The sequence below is a fragment of the Oncorhynchus tshawytscha genome, linkage group LG04 (genome assembly GCF_018296145.1).
Source record: "Oncorhynchus tshawytscha isolate Ot180627B linkage group LG04, Otsh_v2.0, whole genome shotgun sequence".
Lineage (NCBI taxonomy): Eukaryota > Metazoa > Chordata > Actinopteri > Salmoniformes > Salmonidae > Oncorhynchus > Oncorhynchus tshawytscha.
In genome coordinates, this window is record NC_056432.1 from 18,087,901 (window position 1) to 18,114,499 (window position 26,599).

General features: G+C 42.9%; 1 protein-coding gene across 8 annotated transcripts; it reads right to left on the reverse strand.

Annotated features, from left to right (window-relative positions):
* Positions 1–26,245, reverse strand: git2a (G protein-coupled receptor kinase interacting ArfGAP 2a). Of its 8 annotated transcripts, none has more exons than XM_024417112.2 (21): positions 25,606–26,245; positions 16,286–16,419; positions 16,049–16,161; positions 15,629–15,734; positions 15,451–15,537; positions 14,992–15,122; positions 14,740–14,834; positions 14,482–14,527; positions 13,873–13,924; positions 13,662–13,734; positions 13,304–13,401; positions 12,928–13,039; positions 12,641–12,780; positions 12,369–12,518; positions 9,394–9,666; positions 5,927–6,013; positions 2,370–2,452; positions 1,977–2,168; positions 1,472–1,597; positions 534–597; positions 1–340 (listed from the first exon to the last, which is right to left on the reverse strand). In XM_024417112.2, exons 1-21 carry the CDS (start codon positions 25,655–25,657, stop codon positions 128–130), a joined length of 2,427 nt encoding a protein of 808 aa, XP_024272880.1. In that variant the 5' UTR covers positions 25,658–26,245; the 3' UTR covers positions 1–127. The 8 variants fall into 8 exon arrangements, with proteins under 8 accessions (XP_024272880.1, XP_024272887.1, XP_024272881.1 ...); XM_024417119.2 differs by lacking the exon at positions 9,394–9,666 and adding an exon at positions 14,013–14,018; XM_024417113.2 differs by lacking the exon at positions 5,927–6,013 and adding an exon at positions 14,013–14,018.
* Positions 26,246–26,599: the final 354 nt, after the last annotated feature.

The following is a 26,599-nucleotide window of genomic DNA, read 5'->3' on the forward strand; positions in this document are numbered from 1 at the left end:
TAAATGTTGTTTTTTTTATATATATATAGATTTTTTACAACAAAGTTAAAGGATGAACAATACGTGGAGACATTTCGGGCCTTCAGATATCTAAAAGGCCTGCGACAGGCGGCAGTGGTTATAATGGTCAGTTGCTGTTCTCCTTGGTGGTAATGGTGACAAGCTGCTTGGCCGCCTTGGCGATGTCATAGGCACACTGGATAACCTGCTGGGTGACCAGCTGCATGTCAGGCCCTGGACCTCCCTCTGGGGGCACTGCCTTCTGACACTCTCCCTGGAGCCGGAAGGCGCTGGACGTCAACAGGCGCAGGGGACCTCGCACTGTCTCCGAACGTGGTCTCTGAAAGGTGAGATGAGGTTACAGGTAACCAATACAGGGTTCATCATAACACACAATCAAACTTTATTTCTATACCACATTTCTTAGAGGATGCAATTCAAATTGATAAACATAAAATACAAGGTGAGGGGGGAAAAAGGGTTGAAAGGCCTTTGCGTGTGTGATGGTACCATGGACCGTTCAGTGAGCTTACCTTGGGAAAGAGGGCAGCCATTTCCGTCACAGCCACATGTATTCTTTCAGAGCAGGGTATAAAGCTTTAAGAGGAAAGCATCAGGAGGAGAGAGGTTAATAAGACAGACTTTTCATGTCATTATTTCATGGAGAAAAAAAAGAAACTTATATTAAAATGTTTTGCAATCCCAAAACAACCATTTTCAAAACAAGACAGAGCTGAGTTTTTAGTCTAGGTGAAGAGGCAACACACAATGCAACACTCAGAGCTACATGCTGAAAAGCAAACTGCAGTACATTCTCCGTGCTTGGCTAATCTATTATGCTATTCCAAATATTGCATTCTGACACAGTCAAACTGCAGCTGCCATAATTACCGTAGCCTGGGTGCCAATCAGTTTCTGCACTGAGTAGTTGGCAAGAGAGCAGAAACAGATTGGTACCCAGGCTATAAATCATGGGTAATATAGACAGGAATGAGGGATTAGAGCTGATTGTGTGATGAACTATCAGCTATGACAAAAAAAGAAAAGAAAAAAATATAATTGCTCATTTGGATATTACACCATTCCCTAACATAAACACATATAGAAATAGTCGTATAAAGTTGATTAGCCCTCTTATCTAATTTAGATGACTACTAAATATTCAACGGAATACCAACTAAACAAATCATTGGTACCTTGAATATCAAAAGTTTAGTTTTGAGGTAGTGGTGTTTGTACTGATGTTTGCAATGGAAGAAATGAAGAGAGTAGGTGAGTGAGTTCTTTAGGATCAGCCTTACACACTAACGCCTAGCAGGCCACACATAGCAAAAGGAGGGAATCAGTCAGAATTGGGCAACCGAGCAGGGGTAGGCAAGACAGAGAAGGTGTGTAAGAGTGAGGGAAGGTGTGAGGGAGAGGGAGATGAGACACTGTGCCTGAGAAGCAGGGGCAGAGGCCAGTAAAGTACCAGGCGGCAGGATCGAGGGAGCGCAGGTTGAGGGGCTGCAGGGGAGAGGGGGCCTTCTCGGCCCAGGGCACCAGGCTGCTGAAACAGCCTAGACTGTGCCTGAGCCGGCGGACACCCTCACAAGGTCTGCTTACAGGAATGGAGGGGGAGAGACCAGAGGACCACAACACCCTCGAAATAATGACACGCGAGAGAGGACACGGGGTGGGAGAACACAGAAAAAGACAGAGGTGAAATCATAAAGGGAATAATAAAAACACTGAACTGAGAAGACCACACAAAATGCAGAGCTCCAGTAAACAAATCAGTGACAGTGGCAGAACTCAATAATCTAGGAAGTGGAGGTACTTTGATGAATACACAATAGAGAATTGGTGAAGCTGTGATGAATTCTGTTAGACAGAAAAAGCCTAGTTTTATCTCAATAGAGATAGTTACAACATAGGAGTTACATTGAATTTGTTTTTTTTGGTGTTGAGCTCATGACCTGCCACTTCTTCCTCACCTGTCGTGCTTGTTCTCCTGTGCAGCGCGGAGCAGATCCTGGATGTTCTTGGTGATCTGCTCTGTCTTGCGAATGACATCCTCAGTGCTGGGGAGCGCAGAGTCTGGCTCGGCTTCAAGATCATCCAGTTCAGGGATGGAGCTGCCCTCCCCAAGCCAGCCACTGCTCCTAAGCCTCCCCCTCCTGCCCACACTGCCAGGGGGGGAGAGACAGGGAAATTAATGATGTTACTACAATCTCTGCACCCTTACATCCAGACCTAACTTTCACCACCTGATGTGTAACACTGGAAGCAGTGGCAACTTTGAAGGGACGATTTCAAATCTGACAGTGCTTTGTGTGGCTTGTATCAGTGAATTTGCTGTCCGTGCACACAAGTGTGTGTGTTCCTACCCTGAGTCCTCCAACTCAGAGTCATTGGTTGTGTTGTCATAGTCACCGTCTGACATGCTGCTCTGTTTCTCCATCTTGGAGGCCTAACATGAGAGGGAGAGAAAGGAGAGTAAAACAAATTGTCACTGTGACAAATACCAATGAAATTGCAAGCAAGAAATGCCAATGCATCATACAAATAGTTTTTAGTGGTATAGCACAAACCATTATCATACCTAGGCCTAAATGTAAATAGAAACTTTGAGAGAAATTTTCTTAAACAGATTCACTAACAACTTACAGTATAGTATGTATGGCAGTGACAAATTGAATGAACTAAAACCATGGGAAAGAAACACAAAGACGACAATGCATAAAACAAGTCAACATCGAAAGCAAAACAGAGAAGCCTTTTGAATTTCATTGCCAGGGTTAGTAAAAAGAGGTTATCCGGGGTTCAAAACTGTTTAAGTTTTTTTGCCCTCAATATGAAACCTATCCAAATTGGTAACATTTGCAAATTCAATGTCGATAGGCTACTGTAATAGAAACCACACTGGACAAATGGAATGGTTGGTTGATTGATTGGTACCATGCCAAGTTGGGATGCTAGGCTTGTCCAATGTCAATGAAAACCTTTGAACTCCTGCTAGTAAAAGTCGGAGACTCGTAGACAATATTAAAACGAACAAAGTAATAGCCTAAACCATGGCAGGGAATGAAGGGCCAAATGTAGTCCAGGAAAAGCTTCAAACACTGCCGTGCTGGCTGCACCCTTTTCAAAATGCACACTCCAAGACAGATGAAGTCAGGGAATGACTGGATATCTATCAGACAAACAACCTCCAATGAATTACATCAGAACCATGATCCATTCTTTTCCAGAGCTCCGATCCAAGACTTTCATTCAGAGTCATAACTTTCATGACATCATGGAATCAAGGTTCTGATTAATTTGGGTCAAAAGCTTAAAAGCTGCACTGTGTCATCGACTGAGGCGATGCTGATGGAGGTACTGGTTAACAAATGTATCTGACCATTTAAAGTCAACTGTGCTCAATACTCTATACTACGTGCTCCATCCAGCCTGTAAGCATTGTGTGCTGCGTCACAAGACTGGTGGATAATAGCTTTACTCTAGTATCAGATTGGAAGCTTGGGCGCACAGCACTGACCCTGCACGTCGCGTCCTTGCACATTCCTCGCTCTTTCAGCAGAGAAGAGAAACTATGTAGAAGCAGTGAGTTTCAAAGAAAAGAGCAGAGACAAACACCCAAAGGGGGACACAGGCCATATACAATAGTTACATACCCTTTCCAGCCTAGCCCAATAGACCCGATCAAAAAACATCCTCTTCCTGTCTGCAGGGCAAGATGCCACAGCCCACACAAACACAATACAGCAAACTGCTGAAAGTGGGGTTAGCTTGTACAAGTGTTTTGTCAATTTCTTTACCACTGGGTTTGAAATTTTGCACGTTGGTCAGTCAAAGGCCCTGTCCAGAAATAACCCCTAGCCCTTATGCACCTGTGGAGATCTGAGAGCTTCCCCTTGCCCACTGATAGGTTAGATAGAATTGTTAACATATTGCTTAAACCTTCACCAGATCTCCACAAGTGTCTAGGGGGTAGGGGCTAAGGGCTGTTTGCTTCTGAACAGGTCCCACCTCTTGGTGCGGGACAGACTCCTGGATAACCGGTGAGTTTAGATGTTACTAGAGGCGAGGGAGGGCATGCTGGATGACGTTTACTGGGCAACGGCCATGTGCTGGTTAGAGGGAGAAAAGAGGTCATCAAGTTTAAAAGTATTGCAAAATATTAGCTTGGAATGTGGAAGGAATTTGCATTAGGAATGAGGAATTTGGGAAAATGGGAAAATGGGAAAATTCTCAATAGGCTGACTTCAACTGGCAACTGGTCTCACGGAGGGTAGGCAAACCTTTGCATTGAGATGGGTGTGTGATCTTGGCGCATAGTGCTGCTTCATTGAAAACCCTCTAGCTGATTGTAACAGGCATGATGAGGACAGTGATCGTGGAGATGTGTGGGTGGTTGTGGTGGAGATTATATATACACACAAAAGTATGTGGACACCCCTTCAAATTAGTGATTTCTGATATTTCAGCCACACCAGTTGCTGAATCGAGCACACAGCCACATTATCTCCATAGACAAAAATAATTGGCAGTACAATGGCCTTACTGAAGAGCTCAGTGACTTCAACGTGGTACAGTCATAAGATGCTACATTTCCAACAAATCAGTTCGTCAAATTTCTGCCCTGCGAGAGCTGTCCTGGTCAACTGTATGGGCTGTTATTGTGAAGTGGAAATGTCTAGAAGCAACAACGGCTCAGACGGAAAGTGGTAGGCCACACAAGCTAACAGAATGGGAACGCAGAGTCCTGAAGCTCGTAAAAACCATCTGTCTTCGGTTGCAACACTCACTACCGAATTCCAAACTGCCTCTGGAAGCAAAGTCAGCTGTTTGTCGGGAGCTTCATGAAATGGGTTTTCATGGCCGAGCAGCCGCACACAAGCCTAAGATCACCATGCACAACGCCAAGCGTTGGCTGGAATGGTGTAAAGCCTGACGCCATTGGACTCTGGAGCAGTGGAAACACGTTCAGTGATGAATCACGCTTCACCATCTGGCAGTCCGACGGACGAATCTGGGTTTAGCGGATGCCAGGGGAACGCTACTTGCCTAATGGCATAGTGCCAACTGTAAAGTGGAGGTGGAATAATGGAATAATGGTCTGGGGATATTTTTCATGGTTCAGGCTAGGCCCCTTAGTTCCAGTGAAGGGAAATCTTAAAGCTACAGCATACAATGACATTCTAGACGATTCTGTGCTTCCAACTTTGTAGCAACAGTTTGGAGAAGGCCCTTTCCTGTTCCAGCGTGCACAAAGCGAGGTTCATATATAAATGGTTTGTCGAGATCGGTGTGGAAGAACTTGGCTGGCCTGCATAGAACCCTGACCTCCACCCCATCGAACACCTTTGGGATGAATTGGAACGCTGACTGCGAGAAAGACCTAATCGCGCAACATCTGTTCCCGACCTCACTAATGCTCGTGGCTGAATGGAAGCAAGTCCCCACAGCAATGTTCCAACATCTAGTTGAAAGCCTTCACAGAAGAGTGGAGGCTGTATAGCAGCAAATGGGGGACCAACTCCATACTAATGCCCATGATTTTGGAATGAGATGTTCAACAAGCAGGTGTCCACATACTTTTGGTCATGTAGTGTGGTGGTAGAGATACTTCACACAAGCTCTGTGAAGCACAAGAAGTAAGAATGCTCTGACTTCTGCGGTGGCGGGCATCGTAGACGTCACCAGGACCCTGAAAGCCAGGTCCTGGTGACGTCCCTGGAGACCTATATGGGTGGTGGTGGTGCTAGAGATATGTATGAGTGGTGAAACGAAGGCAGCCCATGGGGTGGTGGCTTGGCTCATGCAACAGGACAGGTAGGGAGGAAGCAGCATATGAAGGACAAAAGGAGGGAGGGAGGACAAGGGCTCCCAATGGATTTGCTGTGTCAAGAGGCATGGACCAAGTGAAGAGGTACTTAACCCTTTGAGCACTTTCGTCCCGTGACCAGGACAGGGTGGATGGGAAGGAGGGGAGGGATGAAGAGGTCACAAAAGCACCCCTTCCCATCTAGAAAGGGGTTCAAATTATATGTAAAAATTAAAATAAAATTAAAATAAGAATTGTTAGTGCTCCCATGAACAAAGACTTCATGCAAGTAACAGTGTTTGGGAGTACTAAAATACATTTTTAATCAAAACAATCTTTAAGAAACCAAAATCAAAGTAAGAATGAAGAAAACCATAAAATGTGATGATAAACGAGACTGCATGACAAGAAATGTGACTTGAATAACTGCATTACAATCATTGCCATGTTGGATCTGGGAATACTGGACCTCATCCCATACCTAGAACATTTTAAACATCTAGACAATGAACATATTCTACCTTTGATACTGCATAGTACAAGATTGTTTCATAGCAATATTGAAAGAGGCATTCCGGGATTCGAAAAACAACAAGGCATTCACTCCACCACTTGTTTTTGTAAACACCTGAGTGGTGGGGCTAGATAAATGCAACCATTATAAAATCCATAGACAGAAGGAAAGACCATCCATGAGGTAAAAAGTATAGTTTTAACCATGTTCTGCAGCTACAGGCTACAGCAGTTCAAATCTTACCCTACGAAGTCTGGAGTACTGCTGGTTTTCTGTTCTACCTAAACAATACAATTGCACCCACCAGGTGTCCCAGGTCTAAATCAGTCCCTGATTACAAGGGATGAATGGAAAAAAGCAGTGGAACTGGCTTCGAGGGGTAGATTTATAATTACATTGTTCACAAACAATGGAGGAAAGCAAACTTATATTTTGGGTTCTGATAGAGTAGGACACGAAAATTTGCTCCTACAGACTGAGTCACGTGGCTGTGGCTCGCTATATAATGCAGGCAGACCGGCATCAACACTTTCAATTACTATTCGATTGAATGTTAGAATGACAAAAACGAGTGACCTAAGCGACCGAGCTTGATATGATCGTCGGTGCCAGACGCGCCGGATCCAGTTTCTCATAAACAGCCGTCCTCCTGAGCGTGTTATGCACGACAGTGTCTAGGGTTTACAGAGAATGGTGCAACAAATAAAAAACATCCAGTCAGCGGCAGTCCTGTGGGCGAAAACAGCTCTATGATGAGATCGAAAGGAGAATGGCAAGAACCAGGTGGGCCACAAACCGACAAATAACCGCGCAGTACAACAGTCGTGTGCAGAAACAGCATCTCAGAACGCACAACTCGTCGATCCTTGTCACGGATGGGCTATTGCATCAGACGACCACACCGGGTTCCACACCTATCAGCTAGAAACAAGAAAAAGCAGCTCCAGTGGGCAAGCGATCACCAACACCAGACAATTGAGGAGTGGAAAAACATTGCCTGGAACATAACAGTGAGTTCGGTTTAGTCCGCACTGTCTGCACAGTCCTCAGACCTCTACGCAATAGAGCATCTTTAGGATGAGATGGAACAGGCTGTTTGCAGCATGAATGTACCGTTGTCGAATCTGCAGCAACTGCATGATGCCATCACGTCAGCATGGACCAACATCCCTGTGGAACATTCCAGACACCTTGTAGAATGCCCCAAAGAATTCAGTCTGTTCTGGAGGCAAAGGGGGGTTTGACCTGGTACTAGATGGGTGTACCTAAAATCATCCAGTGAGTGTAGGATGTACCAATCCCGGAATGCCTCAAAATACCAGAACAGTTTAGTTCAATTACAAAAACACCAAATTCCTTTTGTTTAAAAATGAATTTATACACACCAGGATTTAGAACCATAAATTAATGTTAGTTCAAGGGTTCAAACTTTTTTTTGCCCGCCGACCCCATTTCAATAGAAATAAAGTGTTGTAACCAACGGCCAATGTGAATTTTATTTATTTATTGGGGGTATGACAATCTATTGCAAATCAGTCTGACACTATTTTTTGACAGTATCTCAAGCTGAAGGTTTGAAGAGACTGAAATGCATCAGAAAGGTAGTTCAGAAGATCATAATGATTTTTTAATGGTCTTCTGTGTAGAAAAGAACACCATCATTGATGACGTTCTTCTCCCCCCTTCTGTTTTAGTGCTTGGTCTTGTGCACTTGTTTTAATAAAGATTGTGGGCATTGTAGAGGGAAACAGAAGACATTAGTTTTATCTTTCAGTGACAGGGTCATAATATTTTGTAGCTTAAACAGTTCAAACGGTAGAGCCATATTTGTAGGCAGAAAACAAAAACCGCTCTGTTTATTACAACCACATCTAGCGACTACTGGAGGTTACTGACGTAAACCCGGTTCTATCAACCAAGCGCGAGTTTCTCTCACGACCCCATTTTCAAATCACCACATGAGGTCGCGAGCCTAGTTTGGGAAATTCTGTGTTAGTTTGTCACGGAGACATAAAAATAAAAAATATACTCTGAACATTTTTTTATGGGATGATAATGTTTAATGCTTATTTGAAATGACATACAAACCTTCCAAATATTTCAGATTGAAATTAAAATAACAAGTGTGATTCTGACATCTTTCATATTGTCTGAGACAATGTTTGAACAGAGAGTACTCCAAGGGTCCTGTTCGAATACCTTAAAATGCACCCATCACAGATCTAACGCACTAAGATTTCTGAAAGCAATTGAGTGGAAATGTTTTCACATATCTACGCACCTATAGATCTGTGATTATCTTAAAGGGATAGTTCACCCAAATGACAAAATTATACATTAGTTTCCTTACCCTGTAAGCAGTCTATGGACAAGGTATGACAGCAATCCATGCTTTGTTTTGATTTGTTATGGTACCAATATCAGCATTTCTTTGCACCATGTTCAAATCAATGAGCTTCACAATCAATTTTAGATTATTTCGGATGATACAGATATGTTAATATCGGTACCATGACTTGAATAAGATTTGTGCCACAAATGCTAACACATTAGCATTTGGAAACAGTGCCAGGGAAACTAAACCAAAGCATGGATTGCTGTCATACATTGTCCATAGACTGCTTATAGGGTAAGAAAACCAATTTATAATTTTGGTGAACTATCCCTTTAAGGAAGGGAGAAGATGGATGCATTCTAAAAGGTCTTGGAACACGGCCCAGGAAACACCGTGGAAACCAACAGCCCAGAGAAGAATCGTATGAGACTGCAGGCATTCAGAGCAGACACAGTGTTGAGACTAGCTGCCTTTGACCTGTGTGCTTGACATTGTATTGGCTGATTATCACTATCAGGTTCAAGATGCCAAATAACAGCTACCAGCAAACACTACAGTACACCAAAGAAAAACAGAAAAATAAATTAAAAGCAGAAATGAAAACGGAAGAGATAAAACATTTTTAAAAAGGCTGCAGGAAAAGAGAATGAGAAAAATGGTTGAGGAGACTACAAGAAGATGGAGATGGGAGAGCGAATGGCAAAGGAGGCTGGCTGCGGGATATTTACTTACATGAGGTGGGAGGAAGGGTTGCAGGGTGGGGATACCCTCCTCTGGGTAGGGGGTCTCCCCCTTGGGGAGGTAGGGCTTCAGGCCCGAGCCAGTCTCATAAATAGACATGGACATGGGCCGGCTGGCCCGCGCTGACTGCCGGCGCTTCATGGCCGAGGGGCTGGAGGAAGGAGGGTCAGTGTACTCTGACCCACTGCTGATGGGGACCTGATAGATATGGGTGGTTGGGCCCTGTCGCCTGAGAGACGTGTTCTCGCTTTGCAGAGAATGCAGCTGGAAGAGACGGGTCAGCAAATACACTAAAAGGGCGCTTTTCTTATCAGCAAGCAAGGTGTTTAAGTTCTAGCTTTAACGCATGCTTTATTCTCCACGGGGCAAATCCTAACTTTCACTTAAGTTGAATTTCACTTGTCATGTATTGATGTCAATTTGAGACTAAGTGAAAGTTAAGATTCCCCCATTTCTCTACTTCTAAATGGTTGATTTCCGGTGTTGGGAACCGTCAGCATCAATCTGTACTAAGCTAAGTCCAATATTATATGCTACTACTTATGTCTTTATAACATGCTAATTAACATAGTTAATCTTCTTGTTAATCATGTCCCCCCCTGGTGTTATCCATGCTAGGCATTCGAAAAACTCCACTCAAATCACAGCAAGAGGTAAGAGAACGCAGAAAGGGCACCAGGCAAGCCAGACAGTTCAGATAGCTCCAGTCTCTGTCTGAGATGATTGATAGATAAGATATGAGTACCAGGGACAAACATTGTGTGTCAGGGATGCCCAGACATTGGCAGAGAGGCATCCAGAAAATACAAAGACCCTGTTAGATCTTGATAGTCAAAGAGATATGACTCCATCAGTGTTCTCCATCTTGTGCAATTGCATTATCTGGTTCATAGAGTTGGAAAGAGGGCACACCCCCACTTTTCCATTATTGCTCCTGTGACAGCACGAGGAGCATCACTGACTGGTTGATTCTGAATGGTCCAATAGCTAGCAACAATGACAAGAATTTGACTTGTGGGGAAACGTAGGTGTCTCATTTCAGCTTGTATCTGGTTAGTGATACCATGTCTTGCTTTTAGGTGTTTTGACTGATATCATGGCTATGCGAATATGGATAGAATTTGCTAGCTAGCTAACCAACAACTGTAACAATGTATTTGCGAGACAACAAGTGCTCATTGTGCAAAAGTATTTATGTTTTCAATAAACATTTGGAGACTAAATATAGTTTACATGTTGTCAACAGTCTAAGCCAACCCCATCTGTTTTGCCCCATAGTTGCACACGCATGGGTATTGTTGCTAAACAACCAATCCGTCCACAGTGGGCTCTCTCTTAAAGTAGTACATTTCTTATTCTTCTACTTCTATGAGTTTACTAGTGGTTCATAAACAAAATGAAGAGATGCATACCGCCACCTACCGTGCTGGAGTTTATATAGTCTGAACGGGCATAAACCCAAGTTTGGTGATTTACTGCCACCTGCCATGCTGGAATGGTTTCTCAGGAGTAAAATTCATTGGCTGATCCCTCCTACTGACCTGGATGGAATTCTGTGATCCAATTGAACCCATAGGAAGTCCCACCCAGTTGACTAGTTTAAAACAGTGTAAGACCTCAATGACGCTGCACATTCCAAAACAGGCTTTTGCAAGTGCGCGCTCTATCCAACTCTATGGTCTGGTTGAAATCTAATGCAGGGTGAAGAGTGCCATTTCATTCATAGAGGGCAAGGGGGAAGTTCTCTGACAGCTAAGACAGAGTATCCAATCAGTTAAAACAATGCCAGCCCACATAGCTAAATCACATACTGTACACGTCCACCACTGAGGAATACCAGTTTGGCTTGTACTGTTTGTCCCATAGAACAATAGTATTCACGACCCAGGGCAAAGTGGTTCAAAGCCACGATCCGGAGCCTGTATGGCTGCTGTGGCTACAAAAACAGCTATTCAAAACAGCTCACTACCTTGTAAAGGCATTCCCCATCTTTCTATGGTTTCTCAAATCGGTCCTTTTAAAGGCCGTTTGTCACACCATCTACACTTTTTAGGTCGACAGCGGCTGTTGATTGGAGGAAATTATAGTTTGGTCTATTCCAAATCAAGTGGTGGGACTGCTGTTGAGCTGAAACAAACTCCGGATTGTGGGATTTAGTATGATACATTATTGGGGTCATAGAGGTAGGGAAGACTCCAGGTTAGAGCAAAACATTCTGTTAACACCCACTATGGAGCTGAACTCTGGAAGTGACTGTACTCCTGGGCTGTAAATAATATTTACCACAACAGAGGAACAATGGGACCTTTTCGTTTGACAGGGTAAATGTTGCACCCGTGTAAAAGTAAGACCGGTGTGATCTCACACCTTCAAGTGGACAATTCTGATGAGCGAACATTTTTTTTTAAAGTGTAAAAACAAAAACCCTTATTAAAAATGACCGATGCTATGCTTACTATGTTAGTCACTGTGGGAACGACGAGGGGATGGAAACTCACAGTGCGAGTGATGTCATGCTGATTACTTGAGCATGCCTGTTAGTCATACCATATGAAATAACATGGGTTTTACTGTATCATACACTGTATCCAGGGGAGGAGGGATATGGTTTTCCACAATGCAGTGGTGCAAGAATGCATCTCTTTAACACAAGTAAAAAAATAAAAAAAGTATAATATGTCAAGCTATAGAAGCCATTGTCTGAACATGGACTGAAACATGCTGTCCCAAACGGTGGAGCAAAAGGGAGAGTCTTGCCTTGCAGGAGAACCTCCCCAGCAGTCTGGTGGTTACTGGTTAGGACCCTCATAAGAAGGGTGGGGAGGTTACTGCATGGGGGAGGGACCAGAGCTCGGCTGACCAACCACAGTGCCGCCCCGAGTCCAGCCCTCCATCTCATCGGCCAAGAGGCGGACGGACCGGTGGTGTTAGTGATCTGATTGGTGGATCTCTGCAGTGGGTGGTACCTTTTTCTGCATCAGTCGCAGTTCGCCACTTAAGTTGCTGTTGACCTTCATCAGCTGCTTGATCTTGGCCTCCGAGGCAGACAGGGCGTGCTTCACCTCCAGGAACTCCTGCACCGTGACAGGTCCGTCTGACAGGTCCGAGTCCAGACTCTGTAGAGGAAAAAGTCAGCGATTGAAAAGCCAGACTGCAGGTGCTCAATTTCAGTATTACATACAGTCCTGTACTTGAAATCCTTTACTTGGTTTGCGTGCAATGCCATCGCGTTAGTTACCTTGGTCCGGTCCTTGCCCGAGGGTGGCTCCTGATCCGTGTCCTCGTCAGAGGCCACACTGTCGTAGTCCGGCTGGTCATTGTCCAGACCCTCACTGCCGCGCCGGATGCTCACGCTTTTTAGGATAAGTTCAACGTTTTCTGCAACCACAAAGCAGCAAATGAGAAAATAAATAAATGGGGCACCTTTCTCATTTCGTCAAAAGAACACTATTTTGATTGCATGCGTTTGTGAGCCATGTGCGTGTGAGAGAGAGGTAGTAGATCCATTATTGTCCAGTACTCTACCTTTGGGACTCATCGTAGAGTTTCCCAGCTGTCGACGCTTCGCGTCACTTAATATGTCGATGACAAGTGTTGCAAATTCATGTGCATTGAATCTCGCAAGTTTTTGCCGTCCCTGGAGAAAGAAATATTATACATAATGTATCCTTTCCTATTGCATCTGATGACATTTCCTGATTTATTTATTTTATTTACTTACTTGTTTGACATCTTACTGCATTGTTAGGACCTGGTAATATAAGCATTTTGCTGCACCCACTATAACGTCTGCTAAATGGTGTACGTGAACCGGTCATATTTAAAGGGAGGGAGAAAAACAGAGGGGAGAATATACAGTTGAAACAAAAGTATCTATATCCACAGTATGCAGCAGGCTTGCCTGGTTTCGTGTTGATGAGTACTCTGGGTTCACAGGAAGGAAAGGCACCACAGTGGTGTCTGTCACCAGCGTGCTGTGGTTCTGTGTCGCCAGCCATACTGTGCAGAACATAGGGGTGTTGCATCAGGGCCATGTTTATTAGGAAACGTAAACAGAAAACTTTTTGCAACAGGAAACAAAAGATGCCTGTTTCTTATTGGATAAGTCAAGGTAGTCCCTCCCAGTTTCAGTCGGTTTTCTTCAGTTTGTTGCCTAATTAACACCATCAAGATGCTTAAACTGGACATGGTGGACTAAATGCTAAGAAACATGCACTGATGTTACTCCACATCACTGTCGGTCCCTCAGTGTGTCTTACCTGCATCCGTCTCCCGTCTGTCCACCTCGTCATACACGTCCATCGCCAGCTCCTCAAACAAATGATTACTGAGCTGAAATGAAATTTGTGATATGTGAGAAATCAAACCAGAACCAGTTCTATGATATGCTTTGGTTACATTATATGCGTCTCTATGCATTATGTACTGTAATGATATTACAATCAAAACCTGAATGACTAGAACACTTACAGACTGGAGTTTCTTCTTGGCTGCCTTTGCCAGTTCTGATAAATCTAAACTGCTATAGATGGAAAAAAAATACATCTGCTTAGCCTCTGATTTAGAATGGGAGGGAAAATGGTCAAACCTCATTATGATCAAATACTTACATGTTCCTTATCCATCAAAAGAGAGCAATACAAAAAGAGAACATGCTTAATTTGAGTTCAAATACCAGAACTATGCTATAATAAGACCAGAAATGTCAGATTTTTCTCAGATATACATTATTATAACAATGATTTTGTTGTTTTAACTAAGGCCAAAGCAGTTGTTTCAATTTCCTGTCATGCTTGTTACAAAAAGCCACAGAACATGTCCTGGCAGGCCCAAGAGTTGGATTTTCACAGTCAAAGAAACAGCTCATGGTTTCTTAATTATATATATATTTTTTATCTAAGAATGATCCCCATAAAGTGATATATTTCATTAGTCTGGTCCCAGATCTGTTTAAGCTTTTTTGACAAATCCTCTGGTTGTCATTTGGCATGACAACAAACATAGGGGTTGGCTATACAGAACAAACAGTCTGGGACCAGAATAGTATATTATGCATTGACCTACACAATACTTCCTTACCTGTCGGCCATCTGTGGGACGATGAAGTGTTGGCCATTTTTATGATCTGAAAGCAAGCACGGACATAATATGGATTGTTTTGATTTGAACTCATGGGAGTTACCGTATGTGATGTTGAGTAACCCCCGAAACTAGGCTGCAAACATTGAGTGTGTGTTGATTTAGCAGGCAAAAAACTGCAGCTGACAGAGGTTTGGAAAAATAGACACACAAGGCTTGCAGCCTAGCTTGAGAAGGCGAAGGACTCTCGTCACTTACCAGGCTTTCTTCCACAGAGATAGAAAGCCAGTCTGTCAGTAAGTTCATACTGAATCTCCACCAGCCTATCAGCCAGGTCATGGTAGCCAGCTTGCCTAAGAAGCACATGAGAGAAACCAGTTATGCCTCTTCTTACCCATAACAGCCAGCCTGGTAGCAAAGCCACACTCTTTTTTATTTATGACTTGCATAAAATAAGTTTAATATTCTGAATGGTGAACTATCCCTTTAAAAGGCTGGATGCTGCAGTACCTTGCATAGTCAATGGGAGTCTTGGCGCTGGTGTCGGGGGCGCCGGGGTCGGCCCCGTAGACTGTCAGCAGCTCGGCCTGAAACACCTGGCCTGCCTTGGCAGCCACATGCAGCGGCGTATTCCCTTTTTCCTGAAGGAAAGGTAAGACACCACCCATACGTGAACAATTAAAACTAGGAAGAAAGAAAGACTTCAACACATAGATAGGGTGTGAGAAAGGGTAAGGGCCTGTTCACACTGCTTGTGGCATAAACACTACGCCACAAAAGGTTAAACCTATGAAAATAATTCCTTTTTGGAATGTTTTTTTCCCCCCACAAGCCGTGTTCTATTAAGTTGCTCTTGTACCTGTGAGCAAAACAGTAATACTGGTAGTAAACATGTAGTATTAACATGCTGTTAAGGATATGTTTAGAAGCTGGATAGGGGAGAAATGAGATGAGTGATCAGAGTCTTACTGGGTGAAAGAAGTTGGCCTGGGCGCCCAGAGAGAGTAACCTCAGACATGTCTCCAGGTTACCAGTTCGGACACTGGAGTGAAGTTGCTGAGAGAAAATAAAATCAACATCTATTAGTAAAATATTGCTCATTCAAGCCAAATAAACCTTCATTAGCACAGAGTGGCCGAGATCTCACCTTGCTTAAGTCCTTGGCAGTGAAGCTGTCGTCATCTCGACAAGGCATCCGGTGGACAAAAGCCAGCATTTGGTATTTGGCCTTTATGAACTCTGTCTTATTTGGGCTATGGGAATGACAAAAAGAAGAGGGGGTAAACAGCAGAGAAATGGAGTAAAGAGCCTCGTGGGAGGATATCCAGCACTTTAATTTCAAGCAACACCCACTCTTAAATTCCCAATACCCTTGTCACGCTATTGTGCTGACCCAAACCAGCACTTTGGGGAATGTGTAACCAGGTCAATGCAGTTTAGCATGGTTCGTATCAGCTCAGTAGTGTGAAAAGGGTACTAGGGCAACTGGGCCAAATGTCCCTCCTTCACTTGTGAATAAGTGTACACTCCTGGTTCACTAAGCAGCCATCAAACACTCATGACTCACTGTACTTTGTCCTGAGGGTTGGCCTTGCGTTTCCCACTCATCACAGACGCTGGGTCCAGTAGAGAGTGTTCCCATATCGAATTTGCACTGTTGTTGTATAACATCTGAACCATCTGATTAAAAGACAAAGATATGATCAATTAAACAAAACATACCAACAGCCTGTTCTATCACAAAAGCAGAAAAGGGGATAGCTTTGACCACAGTAAAGGGGTGTGTGTGTGTTGGGGATCTTACCTGTAACTGTGTAGGAGCCCATGGTGTGTGAGTCAGGTGACGCACTTGGGAGCTGTGTCTGCCCAGACTCCGATGAACACTACAGCACTCGTCACAGATCAACACGCCCCTGTTCACAGAAGCCCAACGAGGCTCTAAGCATAAAGGAAACAAATACATACCTACAGTAAATACATACATACAGTGGGGAGAACAAGTATTTGATAACCTGCAAAATCAGCAGTGTTTCCTACTTACAAAGCATGTAGAGGTCTGTAATTTTTATCATAGGTACACTTCAACTGTTAGAATATAAAGCAAAACCCCAGAAAATCACATTGTATGATTTTAAGTAATTAATTTGCATTTTATTGGATGACATCAGTATTTGATCACCTACCAACCAGTAAGAATTCCAGCTCTCACAGACCTGTTAGTTTTTCTTTAAGAAGCCCTCCTGTTCTCCACTCATTACCTGTATTAACTGCACCTGTTTAAACTGTTACCTGTATAAAAGACACCTGTCCACACACTCAAACAGACTCCAACCTCTCCACAATGGCCAAGACCAGAGGGCTGTGTAAGGACATCAGGGATAAAATTGTAGACCTGCACAAGGTTGGGATGGCCTACAGGACAATAGGCAAGCAGCTTGGTGAGAATTGCGTCAACAGTTGTTGCCTTATTAGAAAATTGCTGAAGTTCAAGACGACGGTCAATCACCCTCGGCCTGGGGCTCCATGCAAGATCTCACCTCGTGGGGCATCAATGATCATGAGGAAGGTGAGGGATCAGCCCAGAACTACACGGCAGGACCTGGTCAATGACCTGAAGAGAGCTGGGACCACAGTCTCAAAGAAAACCATTAGTAACACACTACGCCGTCATGGATTAAAATCCTGCACCGCACACAAGGTCCCCCTGCTCAAACCAGCGCATGTCCAGGCCCGTCTGAAGTTTGCCAATGATCATCTGGATGATCCAGAGGAGGAATGGGAGAAGGTCATGTGGTCTGATGAGACAAAAATTGTGCTTTTTGGTCTAAACTCCACTCACCGTGTTTGGAGGAAGAAGGATGAGTACAACCCCAAGAACACCATCCCAACCGTGAAGCATGGAGGTGGAAACATCATTCTTTGGGGATGCTTTTCTGCAAAGGGGACAGCACGACTGCACCATATTGAGGGGAGGATGGATGGGGCCATGTATTGCCAGATCTTGGCCAACAACCTCCTTCCCTCAGTAAGACCATTGAGGATGGGTCATGGCTGGGTCATGGCTGGGTCTTCCAGCATGACAACGACCCGAAACACACAGCCAGGGCAACTGGCTAGGAGTGGCTCCATAAGAAGCATCTCAAGGTCCTGGAGTGGCCTAGCCAGTCTCCAGACCTGAACCCAACAGAACATCTTTGGAGGGAGCTGAAAGTCCGTTTGCCCAGCGACAGCCCCGAAACCTGAAGGATCTGGAGAAGGACTGTATGGAGGAGTGGGCCAAAATCCCTGCTGCTGTGTGTGCAAACCTGGTCAAGAACTACAGGAAACGTATGATCTCTGTAATTGCAAACAAAGGTTTCTGTACCAAATATTAAGTTCTGCTTTTCTGATGTATCAAATACTTACGTTGTGCAATAAAATGCAAATTAATTACTTAAAAATCATACAATGTGATTTTCTGGATTTTTGTTTTTGATTCCGTCTCTCACAGTTGAAGTGTACCTATGATAAAAATTACAAACCTCTAGATGCTTTGTAAGTAGGAAACACTGCCTATTTTGCAGGTTATCAAATACTTGTTCTCCCCACTATACATACACCTGAATATTTCACCAACTCAATTGCAAAGCCTCATTTGGCTTTTGTTCATTCATTTGTAATACCATGTAGTCGAATACACTGAGAAGGACCTGTGGGTGAAAATGCACTGACACAGTGCTTGTCTGATTCTCATCCTAGCCTACAGCTTAATGATCACTCATTATAACTGCCACTTTTCATATCATCTAGAGGCTACATCAGCAGTCACTGTTTGAAACTGTTTGACACTTACACGGCTTTCCTTGGTTACTGGCACCTTCCTCATGACTGGGCTTTTCCATTGCTCCTCACATTCATTATTCAAATTTCTGGCATGCTGCCTTTGGCCGCCAGGCCACTTCACTTCTCACTCAGCTGCAAACTCACTCTGGTCCCAGCCTCTCCATTCTGGTGGCATCCCAGTTGGGCTACACTGAAAAGACAGCCGGCCCAGATACACCCTTGGAATCTATATGCCTGAACTGATCCTGCCTGTAGATAAAGGAAACCCTATTGAGGCTAACATGGAGACAACTTCAGGGCCCATTATTCTGATAGCACTAACTTCTATTGACAGACTTTTTTCAAAACTGTCACATATTACAATGCAAGTCATATAAGAAATAGCAAATAGCTCCTACAGGCTAAACTGTCCGTTTAGGTAGTGAAGTCATGCAGAGCGCAAAGTGGAAGTTGAACCACACGTCCTCTTTCACTAGCTAACGTCCGTCTAAATAGCCACAAAATGTGCACATTACAGGATTGTGCACTCCACCGAGCAACGTCTTGGGATGGTAGTCTCATTCTAGGCTCATGATGGGGGTGAGCATGAAAGATTCATCATAGATCACGCAGACCTTCAAAGAGAACCGCTAACTGCAGAGAGAACTAAAACTTATTTGAACTTGCACACCGTGCTGCTGGTAAAGTAACAGCAAACACCCAGAGAGAGGAAGGGACAGGCCTACTGAGACAGACTGTATACAAACCATGGAGCAAGGCATCACTCACTTTCAGTCTCATCAAAACACAACAACGGCAGTATTAAGGGATGTTAGATTTCTGTATTTTCAGCAGCAGTCTCTTCCCTAGTTTAATTTCAAGGTGTGATGCAAATGACTCCAAAACATAGGCTAATCTGGACCCACTTTGTCAATTGAAACCAACAGGCCAGCTCTTAAGGCAGGGCGCAACAGATGTACCATGAGGACTGCCTTAATGCCCCTGACCTGCATTCTCCTCACCATGTGACCCGATAAGCACAAGGAGAGAAGTGATCAAGTGATCTGCTGATCATTATTTCCAGTCAGAGAATGCTCTGTTTTCAACAACTGAGACCTAGAGTCAGAACTAAGTAGGCTAGGCTGTGTTCTTCTAAACCCCCATTTATAATGTTTGAGTTGGTTGAGACTTGAGTAGATGTTCACGCCCCCTGGGTAACTTGCGCTTTCACTTCAAAATAGATATATGCAGAACCTTCAGTCAAGAATTCTGGCGAGTACTGCAATGAATGTCTAAATACAGTATCGGTGTCGACAGTGTGTTAGCTTAAACACTATGTGGCATTTCATTGAGATGCATGCTGCTAGCTCATGTTACTGACCAACTTACAATTACTCACTATTGGACGGGAGCGTCATAACATCTAAAATGACTACATTTCACTGACAAACTTAACATATAGGTTAACTAACAAACAAAATTGCAACTCATCAGAGAAGCAAATTGCAAAATTGGTTGACTGGGTGACTGCCACTCTGAAATGATGAGTGGCAGTGGGGTTGTCACGTCTCTCTGGCGACAGCTGAAATGTGTGTTGGGGCTGCAGACCAGTCAGGCTCCTGCACCTGGTGTACCGTTCTGCGTCTCTTCCTCTTCCTGCTGAGTGAGATCTGGGTGCTGAGAAGCCCACCCTTTCGTCAACAAGTGTAAAGTGCTGCTAAATTAAAACGCACGCCTGTACCCGCTAAAAATATTCAGACCCCAACAACTGGTAACAGCCCCACAGAGGGGCAGTCCAGGCCAACTGGTGTCAGGAGGGAGGGACATTGACACATTTTTAGTAGGACTGACAGGGAAAGGGATATAGGAAAATGCTGAAATGGATATAATGAAGTACAATGAGTGGTAAGATACATTGGGTATGGGCTAGCCTACTTCAGAAGGGCTCTAGGCTACTACAGGGCAATTCCATGATAAGAGAATGATACTTAGACTCCGATTTGTCACTTTAAAATGTGTGTCAAACAAAAATCAATGATTGCAAAGTTAAACAAACTGTACAACTTTATGCACATGGACAACTTTGAACAATTTCAACTGAACATTTTACAAAAACAGATTTCCTTGAAGAATAGTGTAGGTACACGGTCTCAGCATAATTCTGTTACTGTAGAATTGCCCTACAGCTTAACCATCGTTCAAGTTTAATTGCTAGAGAGAGCCGGCTGGAGGACGAGATTACATACAGTTAGGCCTACTTATTGTCACAATAAATTAGGCTAGGCCTATTTACTAAGTAGGCTTTTCAATATTATTCTAACCAAGCAGCATTCTTCTTTTAACTTGGCACATCAACAACTGACAAAATGACAATAGAAAGCCCCATCTACCACTATTTGTTTGAGAAACATTTCAGGAAAAAGTGCACATGCTTTAAGCCTAAACAGATTTAAAACTATGAGAGAGTCTAATGTGTACTATGTGCTGATAGACCTTAAATCAGCAGTGGAGGAAGAGGCACAATAAAGATGTGGAACATTTTATACAAAATCAAATACAATAGCCACAATTCTCACTGCATCCTCAGCAACTAGTCAATTCAGTCAACATCCTGTTTTTCTTCCTATGCTAATTGGACATCATTCCAGTACGAAACGGACTAAACATTATCCAAAACGGCCCCTCACGACGCAGCACTGAAGCCATTAGACTCTCTCACAGAGAAACAGCATGGTACATGTTTTCTACCCATTTCGGATGAGCGCTAAGGGTGTTTTCACATATAGTCCTCCAAAATAACAGATCTCAGTCCTCTTTAAAAAGAGAACTCTGGAGTAAAAAAATAAATAAAAAGCAAAAATAACTTAGTTATCGTTGTATTCACACTGCCCATGCCATTGAATGAGGACTCAACTCTTCTGCCAGTTCACTTCACCCATTTTGTAGTCTCAGTCCTCTTTGCATTCACATTGCTACATTCAGAAAGGAACCAAGATCATTTTACAACATTCACTCAATGCACTCTGGGTTTTCAAACTGCAGGACAAGCCATTCCATCAGAACGTGTTATCTAGACACCTACTTACATTTTGGAAGTTAATAGATTGCATTTAGTTAAAATATGACATAATAATTGTAATCAGAAGATACCAATAACATTTACATTTTGATAGTAATAAAATAAAATAGGCCTATCAGAAGAATAACTGCAGATTAAATAATGCTGTAAGTGAAAATTTTACACCCAATGTAGACTACTGCCCCTAAAATAGAATTCTGCTAGAATTGATTTTGTACCCAATGTTATGATTCTCACCAAATATGTTGTCGTCCTCACACTATTCAAACCCCACAATCCAATAAACAATTTATGAAGCTCTCTTAGCCGATAGAACAAATATTGAAAACAATTAATCTGAACTGAAAACACTACAAATATTTTGATTTATTTCTGTGCATCCAAAAAGGGGACACATTTTTTTCCACGAACCTGCACATCTTCTCTCGTTTGAGGAACCAATGTGAGGGGTTATGGCAGGGGAAACGGTGTTGCATTGGGGAGCGGTGCGTTCACATTGCCCTAAAAAAGGAAACCGGACTACTAAATTCAAGTGAACTAAACTCAGACCACCTCTCAAGATGGTCTCAGTTCAGTTTGCTTTGTGGCCTCTTGAGGGATCTGAGTTCCTTTAGAGTGCTCACACACTGCACAGAAAATTATTAGAACTGCACTAAGTTCACAAAAATTATCTGAAAGGGACCAAGTGTGAAAGCACCCTAAATTGTTAGGATATTGTAATTATTCTATAAGATAACAAATGTATGGTATTTGTAATGGATTGTTTTGTTTACTAACCACTGATAAAGAGAGCCTCTGAGTGAAGAGACAACACCATCAATCTTAATTTTTAAAATAAAAATGTCACCATTATTTACCTAGGCAAGCCAGTTAAGAACAAATTCATATTTACAATGACGGCATACATCGGCCAAACCCTGACGATGCTGGGCCAATTGTGCGCCGCCCTATGGGACTCACAAACACAGCAGGTTGTTATACAACCTTGTAATCTCAGGTTGACAGTTGGTTCATTTCCCCCAAAATGAACAGCAGAGATTGTAACTATAGGACCCAACCAGTTCAGATGTGGAAGAAGCGCGCACCTGGTCTGATCTTCTACTCATCATCATGAGTTTTGACAACTTAAAAAGGTACTCAGCGATATCACGTAAATGCAGAAAATAAACAGCATAGTGTGTCAACTTCCGCAACAGAGTTGAGGCTCAACTTCTCCCCTGTGTTGGTCCCGTGGCTACCACGCTGTAACAGCACGTGTGTGAGTGAAGTCTTGCATCTTGCTCAGCTCAATAACTGCAGTGCTGCTTGTGACAACATCATTTTGTGGAGTCTACCTTTAAGTTGTCAAAACTCATTCCGGAAAGGCAATAAAAACGGAAGCATCTCTATCCAGGATTTCCCAAACTCGGTCCCCCCCCATATTTTGTTTTTTTCCCCCTAGCACTACACAGCTGATTAAAATACTCAAAGCTTGAGGAGTTGGTTATTTGAATTAGCTCTGTAGTGCTATGGCAAAAACCAAAATGTGTACGGGGGGGGCCCAGGACAGAGTTTGGGGAACCCTACCCTAGGGTAGTGGAATCCAAAACCATGACCACAGGGAAATCTTATCCTTTGTCATGATTCTTCAGAAATCTGCAGCCAGCCAGACACAGGAAGATGATCAACACTAAACAACCCACAGTCAGTGGTGTATTCATTATGTGAAACACAAACAGAAAATGCTTGCAACAAAAACTAGTTTCTATTGGTCAGATTCATAAAGGTCCTTCCCCATTTGGTTCCTAGAGTAAACAGTTTCGGTATTTTGCAATACACAAAACATTTTGCAACGGAATCCACGTAATGAATAAACCCCTGGTGTGCAAAAAAGGCCATGGTGAACACAACTACACCACATTGTAACAGTATATTCTGATATTTGATAGAAGAGACACTTGGTGTGTGTATGCCATGTCATACACTTACAGTTGAAGTTAGGATCTTAGGTCAGTTAGGATCACCACTTTATTGTAAGACTGAAATGTCAGAATAATAGTAGAGAATGATTTATTTCAGCTTTTTTCTTTTTTTAAGAACAAATTCTTATTATCAATGATGGCCTATTTAACAGTGGGTTAAATGCCTGTTCAGGGGCAGAACGACAGATTTGTACCTTGTCAGCTCGGGGATTTGAACTTGCAACCTTCCGGTTACTAGTCCAACACTCTAACCACTAGGCTCTCTCTTTCATCATATTCCCAGTGGGTCAGAAGTTTACATTGCCTTTAAATGGTTTAACTTGGGTCAAAGGTTTCAGGTAGCCTTCCACAAGCTTCCCACAGTAAGTTGGGTGAATTTTGGCCCATTCCTCCTGACAGAGCTGGTGTACCTGAGTCAGGCTTGTAGGCCTCCTTGCTCGGAAAACGCTTTTTCAGTTCAGCCCACACATATTCTAAAGAATTGAGGTCAGGGCTTTGTGATGGCCACTACAATACCTTGACTTTGTTGTCCTTAAGCCATTTTGCCACAACTTTGGAAGTACGCTTGGGGTCATTGTCCATTTGGAAGACCCATTTGCGACCCATCTTTAACTTCCTGACTGATGTTCTGAGATGTAGCTTCAATACATCTACATAATTTTCCTACGTCATGATGCCATCTATTTTGTGAAGTGCACCAGTCCCTCCTGCAGCAAAGCACCCCCACAACATGATGCTGCCACCCCTGTGCTTCACGGTCGGGATGTTGTTCTTCGGCTTGCAAGCCTCCCCCTTTTTCCTCCAAACATAAAGATGGTCATTATGGCCAAACAGTTCTATTTTTGTTTCATCACACCAGAGGACATTTCCCAAAAAATTACAATATTTGTCCTCATGTGCAGTTGCAAACCGTAGTCTGTCTTTTTTATGGCAGTTTTGGAGCAGGCTGAGCGGCCTTTCAGGTTGTGTCGACATAGGGCTTGTTTTACTGTGGATGTAGATACTTTTGTACCTGTTTCCTCCAACATCTTCACAAGGTCCTTTGCTGTCATTTTGGGATTGATTTGCACTTTTCCCACCAAACTATGTTCATCTCTAGGAGACAGAACGCGTCTCCATCCTGAGCGGTATGACTGCGTGGCCCCATGGTGTTTATACTTGCGTACTATTGTTTGTACAGATGAACGTGGTTCCTTCAGGCGTTTGGAAATTGCTCCCATGGATGAACCAAATGTGTGGAGGTCTACGTTTTTTTTCTTTCTGAGGTCTTGGCTGATTTCTTTTGATTTTCTCATGATGTCAAGCAAAGAGGCACAGAGTTTGAAGGTAGGCCTTGAAATACATCCACAGGTACACCTCTAAATTACTCAAATTATGTCAATTAGCCTATCAGAAGCTTCTAAAGCCATGAATCCTTTCTGGAATTTTCCAAGCTGTTTAAAAGGCACAGTCAACTTAGTGTATGTAAACTTCTGACCCACTGGAATTGTGACACAGTGAATTATAAGTGAAATAATATGTCTGTAAACAATAGTTGGAAAAATGATTTGTGTCATGCTCAAGGTAGATGTCCTAACAAACTTGCCAAAACTATAGTTTGTTTAACAAAGACATTTGTAGAGTGGTTCTAAAACGAGTTTTAATGACTCCAATCTAAGTGTATGTAAACTTCCAACTTCAACTGTACCTTGGCAGATTATCAAAAAAGAGGTCTATATTCAAATTTACACAGACTAAAGAGACAATGGTCTGTGTGACACTTAAAACTTCAACTGATAATCACATGAAATACATTGTCATTGCAGCAACACTTTGATAGGAAATCCTCTTTGAAATGATTATGCCTGTAAAATCCCCCCAAAAATTGCATTGGAATAACCACACCATGATGACATCATGCAAAGACTTGCATGACTCATGCACGGACTCAGGAGATGGCTCTGTGCATTATTGTACATCCAATGAACCAGCAGTAACTACATGTTACACTGTAGTTGACAACGTTGGCTACATAGGGGAAGACACTGCTTGTAACAAAACTGAAGGCCACAGCTGCCAACAACTCAACTGTCCTAGGTACCTAGTTCATCTAACCTAATATCACGCTTAATTTGAGCTCATATACGTGCTAGCTACATAAACCAACACATCAGTCTATGTAACTAGTTATAGCTAAATCTATTAGCCATATTAATACTTGACAGGTATTCTGCCTGGATTATGTATGGTTTGGCTAACCACAGCTAGCTACTCACATTTGATCAGTAACGTTAAGTGACTTACCTGGCACACTGCAATCCGCGCATAGCTCACTATTCCTTAATCGTTTAGACATCCTTGCAGAGATAAAAATGTCAATGAAATCGGTGAGTCTGTTTATTTACTCATTAAAAAAATATATACAGATCAGTTTGGCAAGGAGCAAATAGGAAGTACAAAGAAAAGCTGGTTCCTCTATTTAGTTTCTTGCTCCAACAACGCTGCCGTACCGCTAAATTAATAATGTTAGCAGCTTGCACACAACAAGCAGCTGCGATTGTCACGACGGAAACTCTTGCCACTAGTCTGTAACAGCCAGAGAGGTAGAGGCGAGATGCTCTTTGCGTTAGCCGAGCCAGCTCGTCAAAGTCACTCTGGAATTACGAAATGTATCCAACGTGGACAGCAGCAATACACTACGTAAAAATTATGTCTAATTCGGTGGCTGACAGAACGCAAACCGCTAGTGGATGGTGTATCTACGGGGTGAACTACCTGTACACAATGTAAAATGGTCAGCCAAACGACTAGCTAGGTAGCTAGCTACTGACATCACTTTAATTAAACAAGTTGAGCAAACTAGCCAGCCGTCTGCCAGATATGTGCGCTAGCTACACTGAGCTATAATAAGAAGGCTAACGAGTTGTTGTTGTGTGAAAGGGATGTGACGTCTATGGTAAACGAGATTGGGGGAATTGTGTAATTGATTTGCAGTTTAATTACGCAACATGCACCACTTACAATATTAAGGTATATTTCTATATTTACCATACTAAATCAAATTATATTTACGAAAAATTATTTGGCACAAATGAGTAAAGACCTGCTTGCCCTGGCCATAGCGTAAATGGTCACGTCCTTGCTTGGAACAATCCATTTTTCAAGAAGGGGACTATATTATTAGTAAATATTGAACTTAACTTTTTTTTATTTCAGAAATATATACCTGTACTTATATTTATTCTGAAAAATAGTTAAATATTGGTATTTATCCTCTGCCAAAATTGGTTTGTAGAAC